Source organism: Phycomyces blakesleeanus (assembly GCF_001638985.1).
Source record: "Phycomyces blakesleeanus NRRL 1555(-) unplaced genomic scaffold PHYBLscaffold_12, whole genome shotgun sequence".
Lineage (NCBI taxonomy): Eukaryota > Fungi > Mucoromycota > Mucoromycetes > Mucorales > Phycomycetaceae > Phycomyces > Phycomyces blakesleeanus.
This window is the reverse complement of record NW_017265145.1, coordinates 1,272,803-1,282,352: the sequence shown is the minus strand read 5'-3', so window position 1 is coordinate 1,282,352 and position 9,550 is coordinate 1,272,803. Positions and strand designations below refer to the sequence as shown.

At 31.1% G+C, this 9,550-nt stretch overlaps 3 protein-coding genes across 3 annotated transcripts; 1 reads left to right on the top strand and 2 right to left on the bottom strand.

The window, feature by feature from the left end:
* Window positions 1-2,075: 2,075 nt before the first annotated feature.
* Window positions 2,076-2,894, bottom strand: PHYBLDRAFT_65009 (Homeodomain-like DNA binding domain-containing transcription factor; the record flags this gene model as incomplete). Its single annotated transcript, XM_018441388.1, has 3 exons — window positions 2,076-2,332; window positions 2,385-2,454; window positions 2,628-2,894. The coding sequence occupies 3 exons, from the start codon at window positions 2,892-2,894 to the stop codon at window positions 2,076-2,078; spliced, it is 594 nt and encodes a 197-aa protein (XP_018291101.1).
* A 911-nt stretch (window positions 2,895-3,805) lies between these two features.
* PHYBLDRAFT_146372 (hypothetical protein) lies at window positions 3,806-4,302 on the top strand (the record flags this gene model as incomplete). The annotated part of the gene is made up of 2 exons (XM_018431631.1): window positions 3,806-3,899; window positions 4,202-4,302. The coding sequence occupies 2 exons, from the start codon at window positions 3,806-3,808 to the stop codon at window positions 4,300-4,302; spliced, it is 195 nt and encodes a 64-aa protein (XP_018291100.1).
* Window positions 4,303-5,615: 1,313 nt separating this feature from the next.
* PHYBLDRAFT_169317 (hypothetical protein) lies at window positions 5,616-9,101 on the bottom strand (the record flags this gene model as incomplete). The annotated part of the gene is made up of 6 exons (XM_018436044.1): window positions 5,616-6,028; window positions 6,080-7,735; window positions 8,490-8,493; window positions 8,704-8,814; window positions 8,840-8,842; window positions 9,060-9,101. 6 exons carry the CDS (start codon window positions 9,099-9,101, stop codon window positions 5,616-5,618), a joined length of 2,229 nt encoding a protein of 742 aa, XP_018291099.1.
* Between the last annotated feature and the right edge of the window lie 449 nt (window positions 9,102-9,550).

Below are 9,550 nucleotides of genomic sequence, written 5' to 3'. Positions count from 1 at the left end.
TACTTTTTATTAATTATATTTCTTGGCTATTCATACAAAATGATGTTTGATTTCTGGCTAAAAGAATAGCTACAATAATATATCTTAGATGCTTGTTGTCCAGTAATATCTTCTACAAGTATATTCACTATCTTAAACATCTAAAACATATACAAGTGTTCAATCGGCAAAGTCAAGATCTTTTATCCTAAAAAGTCAACTCTTACTGGTTGCTTATAACTACTAATTTTGTTCACCAATGTCAACTCTGACATAAATATAATATAATAGCTACTGCGGATAATGCACAGTATTAGTCTAGAAAATTATATAAGACAATTAAATTCATATCAATAAAAAGTATCTTTTATCCTCTCTTTGATTTTATGTATACTCCTTGATCTCCAGTGGGTTTGACCTTTTGACTTTGTTATAGTAAAAGGAAGACCAACCCAGATCGGGAGCAACAAGTTGGTTGTTTGTGTTGTGCCCGAATTCTTGTGTTGTGCTTAATTTTTGTGATACAAGTTCTAGTGACTTGTTATTACAAAAGAAGCAGGAATTAAAATGATTATTCATTAGTTTGTCAAGTCTCGACTAGGTATATCTTTTTATTATTTTAACTTGTATAAGTTTTGATAATAGATCATCACCAACTAGAACATTGTAAATAAATAGAAACAGATAGGAATATAGAGAATTGAATACTTTTTATTGATATAAATCTTAGAGTATTTATATCTAACTATATACCAAAATACCAGGAATTTACATAATTAAAACTCAACATATGTCACATGATTTTTACATGTTTCCTTGAAAATATGTTTTTCAAACTCGGCCTAAGTCATGTGATGTGATTTTATACATAAGTGCTGAAAGATATATATATATTGAAACTAAACCAATGTTATAAGTAAAGTATTCAGGTTAGATTTCAAGTTAGTATGTTATTATTAGAAAAGGTAGATACTGTAAGAGTGTTGTTTATTAAAGTAACAAAATAATATTGTTACTATTAATATCTCTGTAATTAATATCTCTGCTATGTAATAGTTGGTTTACACTTTATAAGTGTGTAGTATATATGTGCCTGACCTATAACAGTTCTAGAGATTGTTAACTTGCTAGGTTCATTAGCAAAAAGGAATTGATTTTTTGTTGTAGAGTCTATTCTTTACTCAATTGAGGTATGTATACTATAATAAAATATCTAAAGCTATATTATAAGTTAGGAGTTGTGGTGTTAATGGTGATTTTGAGATATAACTATATTATTTTTCAAAATCACTATTGAGATTACTACTTATTTCAAAAGTGGGTCTGTCTTTGCAAATAATAACAATAATAACATATTATGGTGAACTATGTCTTTTTCATATGAATAAGATAAAAAATATAGACAATATTCATCAATACTAAACGAATTCTTTATATAATATTTGAATTTACTTTATATTATCTCCATAACAAATCCCACCACAAGACACGATCCTCAAAATGCTTCATAGACTTCTTAAAAGTGAAACTATGTAATCTAATTATTTTACCCAAGACATATTGGTTTTACATTTATGGAAAGCAATATAATATGTCTTGGTTAACAAAAAGGGGAACCAATTGGTATAACATTGAGGGCATATGTTAAAAGGAATAACTGATTGGATATCTGACTTAAGAATTTCTATCTACAATATCAATTCTGACAAGTTTATAATTTTAGAAATTTGTAATCAGTTTATAATAATTTGTACAATCTTTCAAAAAAAGTCATCATGAATTTAAACTTCAGAGAGAATAGAAGTGCAAAGGTCTATCTTTATATTTCTTTTGTTCTTTACATATGTAATAGAGGCCGCCAGAATATAACTATAATGAAGCTTAGAGAAAGACCTTTGTCTGGTATAAATATGATTATTTATTCAATATGTGATATGCCCACCTTTGTTCTCTTTGATGACTACTAATCTGTTATGTATTTTGAGGCATAGATCTGCATATGTTTTTCTATCTATTTTTTGCCACTCTTCTTGCAAAGCTACTTCAAACTCCCTCAGATTTGTAGGTGGGCAAGCTCTTTCGCAAACACAGTCATCCTAAATATTCCAGATATTTTCAATTGGACTTAAATCTGGACTTCTTGATGGCCAGTCAAGAACATCCAGACCAAGCTCTTTTCTGCATTTCTTTGATATGTTTGCAGTATGGGATGGCACATTATCTTCTTGAAACATATATATCTTTGTACCATTGTTTGATAGAACATAGTAGTATGACTTAAAGACAGTTTCCATAATCTTCACATAAACTTTTGCATTTATGGTGCCCTTAACAACTGCAAGTGGTCCAACTCCTTCAGCAGTAATGCAGCCCCATAACATTACAGATCCTCCATTTCCTTATACTTTTTGTTGAACACAGTCTGTGTGAAGCCTCTTGCCAGCCTTTCTCCATGAGCAAACTTTTCCATTTACTCTGAAAAGAGGAAAATTTGATTTATCACTCCATATAACTGTCTTCCATTCTTCTTTCCAGTCCATTCTTTCTTTTGCCCATTTGCAACGAATGGCCATGTCTTATTCAGTTAGCCAAGACTTCTTTGCTGCAGCACAAGAGAATATGCCCAGATTATGCAGTTATTTACTGACTGTATTTTCAGAGATGTAATGACTAGTGAAATTTCTAACATCTCTTGCAATATTCAATAAAGACTGGCGCTGATCACTTCTTATAAGTCTATCCAAATGATGCTTGCCTCTAGAATCAAGACACTTTGATCTTTCTGAACGAGGCTTATCTTTGACAAAGCCAGTTTTCTTATACTTTTTTATTATACTGCGAAGAGATTTGACAGGTATGCCTTCGGAGCGGAAGATTTCTGGAATGGTAATTCCAGCTTTATATATTCCAATCATGATGGACTTCTTAGTATTTGAAAACCTCTTAAGCTTATGGGGCATTTGCCTTTATTTTGATTTGAATTTGCAGGTGTCATGTTTATAAGGTTATAGATTAATGTAAGTGTGAAATGAGGTTGCAGATAAAGATGAGTAAGCAGACTTTAAAGTCATGAGGACTTTTTTTGAAAGATTGTAGTATTCACTATAAAAAATAACAGTGCTTAAATCCCAAACCTGCAACTTTCTTCTAGGTCAATAATATGCCAGACATTAACCTATAAGCATTACTTTTGGGCAGATACTATTTATGAGATTTTAGATTATGTCAAATATGATTTATAAAATTTCAGATTATTTTTGTGTCTAATTCAATTAAATATTCTAAATATGGCAAGTCTATACCTTTTTTAAGGATCTCTATTCTTATAATTGATTCAATAAATATATGGTTTTATATTGAAATTTTATAGTTTTTATTGATCAAAATAATACAAGTTGAATATAAAGAAGTATGAAAAGAAGGAGTACTATTTTTTATGATATTTAGAAACAGTTTAAGCTATAAAGTTACTAAATAATATATATATATGTATTTTTATATAATATTTTTCTCATTTTTTTATCTAAAAAAAAGCTATTCTCTAGATACTATGATATTGATGAAGGTATGTATATTGCTTAATTGATTCTTTTCAACAAAGAGTATAAACCTGCTTTGTGCTAGCATTATTATTGTTGTGGGGAGAAAATAAAGCAAAATATAATATAGACGAAAGAATTCGTGAGAACTTGTGTAGGTTGTTTATTTCAAAAGAAAAGTAAAAGAATGATAAAATTCGATCCTCTTTCTACACGGAACTATCTACTGATATTTATATGTTTTTCTAATTTGTAATTCAGTGTGTGCTTAAGTAATCTTTATCACGATGAGTCATCTTCCAGGAGTATTGTTCTTCTGGAAAGATCCGGAAAGACCAATTGATATGATACTTCTCCAGTCAGATCAGTCCAAGAGTTTTGGTAAAGAAGAGCATTTATGCTATTGGTAATATTTTAGTATTCCGACCCAGATACTCGGGTAATGTTTCATAATATTAGATAGTTGTAGTTGTAGTCTCTCAATTAAGTATTTGTATAATAAAAGAAATATGTAGATGAAATATAATGATGCCATATATATAATGTATATGTATTTGTATATCCCATGTCATGGTGATAATAATAAATAATCAATTATGTGTATGATGATCTGTGTATTAGATAATATCATAAAGGGAGATCCGTTTGACTGGAATAGCTGAGGATATTATTTTATCCTTCAGTCTTACTCTCAGATTCAGCAGTAATCAATACTCATTCACAACAATTATATCTGATTCCTACTTTTGAAAAACAAGAAGACAGATTCTCTGCACTTCTCTAAATTTACCAAGATTTCTAATGAGCATGCATGCAATCTTGACAACCAAACTATACATGATGCAGATATCTTTCTGTCAATTCTTCACAAGTTATTTTCTTTTATTAACTTTGCTGATTCGTATTTTATTAATACTAGCCTTCATAGTTATTAAGTGTGTTTCTTTTAAAGATTTTTAATAATTTTAGACCTTGTGGAAAAAAAAGAAATAAAAAGAAATAAGAAAAATACTTTACAGAATAAAAAAAAACTGCATTAAAAAGCAATCACAGTCATTTCTTTTTAGTAGGAAAGACTTCTTAAAGTTCAGATTCAAAATACACCACAAGAGATTTTTAGTAGTAAATATGGCAATTGCTTGCTCATAGTTAATTTGATTGGCTTATATAAAATTTTTCTGTGTAATATTTTAAAACTCAAATTTTTCCACTCATATAAAGAAGAAATGTAGGTTTAGTACTACTCAAATTTTTTTTGAGTGAGACAAAAAACTTTTTAAGTGAGAGAGACAATGTTCAAGTAAAACAAAATTTTTATTAAGGAAAGCCGGGAATTGAAGAGAAAAGAAAAAGGACTTCATCACAATTTCAAGTAAAAGAAAAGCATAGTAAAACATATTTGTATAAAAAAAAGCATAATAAAAGCATATTCTATAAAGAGAGGCATAGTAGAAACATATTCATGCATAGAAAGAACGTAGTAGATATTTACTCATATAATAAAAAGTTGTTTTTAAAAAACCAGTAGAAGCCAAACTTACTCAAGTTTATGATGTAAAAAGAATTGCGATAAAGGTGCATATCAAGTTTGCAAACAAGTTTCAAGTGGGAAAGGTCAGTACGGTGGTCTGTCAAGACAGCTTTTGCATAGTTATTTTTCTTGTCATCTTCAGTGCGAGCAACAAGTTCAAGAAAAGTAACAACTAATTCAGAAACATATCCAATATGGGGTCAGGAGAAAGAGTCATTGTTAAAAATAAAGGCACCAAAAGAATTGTTCTTGATACGTTCTTCATCTATATCACTAGTATCATTGTTATCAGTAAAGTCTCTTGAACCACCAAAGAATAAAAAACAGAACTTTTTTTCATTGTTTCCTTGAAGAAAGGTTGCGATTCCACTTCCTAGTCTTTCATGTTGTCCATTTTCGTTAAGTCAAGAGCCACCATCCATAACATGCTGTAATGCTGCCTGTTTTGCAAATTTGAGACAGACATCTTGCGAGGTATTCTTATGGTTTGTGTGAAAGAGATGTTCGCAAATATGCTTATTAAATTATTCACCTTTTTCAGTTTCAAATTGAAGAGCAGTACCGAATCATTGAATATCATCTTTCATGTGGGTCAAGTTGTGAATTTTAGGCTTCGTGCAGAATGCAGTGTACTTCTTCTTTATTTTTGCAGTTTTGTTCTTTTCTTTGACTTCAGCTCTCTTAAAAGTATTGTAGTCGTGTAATTGCCCAAGCAAACGTCTTACAGATAGGTCCACTCCAACAAGATAGTCATCAAAACCTGAGGTTACCTCTCGAACAAATACTAGGGAACATAGGCAGCCAAGTTCAACAAAGCAAGGTTTGATACGGTCTAGTATGGGCTCATTCGAAAAATCAGTGACAAGGATAACAGAGAGAATTTGCAAGAGCACCTTAAAATCTCTACCAACATAGGATCCTGAGCGATTGATATTTCTTGTGAATTTGCGCGATAATCTAGTTGAGCATTTGTAATCATCTAAACATGTTTTGAGTCATTGAATTACATCTTTTTTGCTTTTAAGAATACTGTTCATAAGATGGATAACCATATACTTTTCAATTCCAAGAAGAATAGTGGGAAGAATCTCTACAGGCATATCCCTTGATGGGTTAAAAGCATCTAGTTCCAAAAGAGATCCAGTCGAGCGATCCTTGAAGCTTAAGTCTTTGGCAGGCAAGTTACATCTGTCTGTTGGGGCATTGGGTATGATGGTTGTTCTGTCCAACATGAAATTAGCAAGCACATAATGTTCCTGGGTTCTTCTCTTATGGGGCTCGGTACAGTATTCTTTGGCTGGAAGAGAATCCTTTAGTCTGTGAATGCATACATAACATTTTCTATAAGGATACAAAGACGTTGAGCCAGATAATCTACAAAGTTCAGAATGGCAAGGTGTATCGGCTTCAATCCAGAGAACAGGGGCAATGACAAGAACATACTGATTTTCTTTTTCACAGAACATAACTACACCCTTTTCAAGGGCCTTGAGATCACAGACCATTACAGGTAAGATAGACACACCTTTTGCACCGTTTTTCTTAGGAACTGTAGCAATAAATTGAATGTTTTCTATGGAGAGCCTATCTCTAAATGCCAACCCAGCACATTTCATTAACCAACTTTCATAAGGATTGTATTGCTTTAACAAGTTTCCAGAAGTATCATCAGTAAAAAGTATTAATGGTACTATCATAACTTTGTAAAATGTATTGGCCGGTGCATTAGGAATTTGTTGTTTCATAGGATGTTGGGTAAAAAGGAGAGTGTAATGAACAGGACATAATGTTGCGGTATACTGCAGTGATATGCTCAAATAGCATGCTTCTTCAAGACGATTGTTATTAACATGGTCAATAAGCTCTATATTAATATCAGTAGCAGCGATTTCTACACCGTGACATTTGTCTGAAATAATTCTAATCATATAACCTCTTGCATAAATATGGCTGTTTGCTGTATGAAATGACTCAACCAAAAAGCGTAGCATAGGATTGTTAGCCTTCAAGTAAAGGATATCTCCGGCCCAAATATTGACACTGTTCACAGTAAACATTGGCTGCTGAAATAAAGGATGGTTTCTCCATTTTTCGCCTTGTTGCAAAGAAATAGCTTGTCCGGGAGTATGATCGGGTAAGGAAGCAATTAAATCACACTTTTTTGCATTTGACATGAGAAATTCAAAGTGGGTAGATGGCAGGTTGAGGTATATATGTTCAGTATTGTTAGGTACTTGTATTTCTTGGTGTAGAGAGGGAAGCACAGAGGTCTTGTTTCCTTTTCTAGTTTGGTAGTTCATAAGGTTATCTAAGCAAGATAACTTAAATACTTTTCCAGTTGGTGTTTCAGCATATATCTTAATAATCAAGTTCATAGCAGCAAGAATCTTCTTCACCATTCTTTGAGAAAGCATATCATTATCACTGTCAATAAGTTCAAATAGAACCATAGATTGGAGATCAGGGAATGGATGAAATCCAGAGTTAGATTGGTTATTAGTGTCAGTGTTTAGTATAAATCCTTCCAAGTTTCCAAAGTTGTCTATGTTCATTTTGCCATTTACTGCAGATTCTAGATACTCATTTACAGCAGAAAGAACATAATTGTTGGTAGTATCATCATTGAAATAATCATCAATAATATTGTTTTTGTCATCGTATTTTTTGCTATTGCTGGAGTATTTATCTGCTGAATTAACATCATTGTCTGTTTCAAATATTTGAAACTCGGCCATTGTTTCTGCTGGTATTGTTGTTGTTATTGTTGTTGTTACTGTTGCTGTTTTATCATCGAAGTAATTCAAAGAGTTCTCCAAGTCTACATTAGAGATCTGGTGAACATTCTTAAGATGTCAACGAAGATTCCATGAGCGAGTATAAGTGGTTCTCCAGTCTGGACAACTAAACTCTCTATCATTTGTGCTAAAATTGTATTTGCCTGGCCTTTGAGAGATTGGACTATTAAGTATAGTGCGTTTATGTCTTCTGTTTTTTGGCATAAGAAAAGTAAGCAAATGTACAAAATGACTTAGATAAATTATTTGAATTTATAGGATACAAAAACTGATATTTAATGTCAGCGCACCAATCATATTTTTTTCTCGTAGCTTCTATAAAATAAAAATGATGTGCTTTTATCTTCTTTTTCCCACAAATTCATTCCAAAAGATTTGTTGTTTAGAGTGCTTCTATCTCTAAGATACTCTAACACGTTTGCAACATTTATAGTAGTAAAGTTATGTCTAAATACCCTTACTGAAAAGGTATGCTGACTATCAGAGTAGCTTCATATAACAATGTATTTATTAATCATACTAATCTGATTTATAAATTAGTTTTATTGTCATCTGGTTAAATGAGTAAAAAGGTAATAACTATATACTTTGCTTACAAAGCAACATAATAATGACTTTTATTTTTTATTACTTTTAGATATTTACCTGTCTATAATTACAAATCAGCTAGCAGATTTAAAGATAAAATTTTCTCAAACATCTCTAAGCCTGATTACTAATTATTTGTCATATTGTCTTAGAGTTTTTTGGCGCTCGTGCTTTCAAGTCTCTTAGTATTCAAGTATCCAGAATCATTGGTTCCAAAGGCATCCATGACAATGTATTTATCTTTTGCGTTTAGTTAGGAATAGTAGCTTACTATAAAGCAGCCATGTAATCTGCAGTCATTGATACAGGCAGCTATACTACTACTATTTCCAGTAGTATTAGTAGGCTGGTGTGCTACTGTATAGGGATTATGTGGCCCAACCTAGATTTTTTCTATTTTTTTTTACAGCCTAAAATATACCAAAAAAATAAATAATAAAAACCTATTTTTCAACCCAAAAATTATTTGAAACAAATCCAATTTTGAATCATTTTTGATATTTCTAAAATCTATTTTCAAAATACAAATTATTTTTAGCCAGCAACCCTCATCAAAAATAGGACTTCCCTATATGGTAGTCATAGACTCGGTAGTACACCGACAACACTTTTGGGATATGATTATACAAAAAAAATCTCTTGTGATGTATAAGTAATTTTGTAGGCCATGTTTGTTCCTTTACTCAACCTTGTAATCTGTAAGCAGTTTAGTATACAATATTTACCTAAAATGGCTTTCTGAATTAAAAATCCAAAAAATATATTTGAATTAAATCTCAAAAAACAAAAAAGAGCTCAAACTGCCCTATATTTGGTATGGTTATAGGAGTTTAAACAAAGTTGCATGGTTTTTATTGAAAGTTGCCATTTTTTGGAATTTACAGCAACTTTTTTTCTACAGTAATTACTAGACACTACTTGAGTGTAGTCAAAAATAAATAATCATTTCAAAAACTATATAAAATAACTCAAATCAATATAATAAAAATCATCTTTTTATTGTCTCTCTTATTTGCTTACTCCTGTGTTAAAGCTTGACCAATTCGAATATGTTTATAGTGAATTGAAAGATATTCTAGATCAGGAACAACAAAATATTCTATCCATCAAAAAACTAA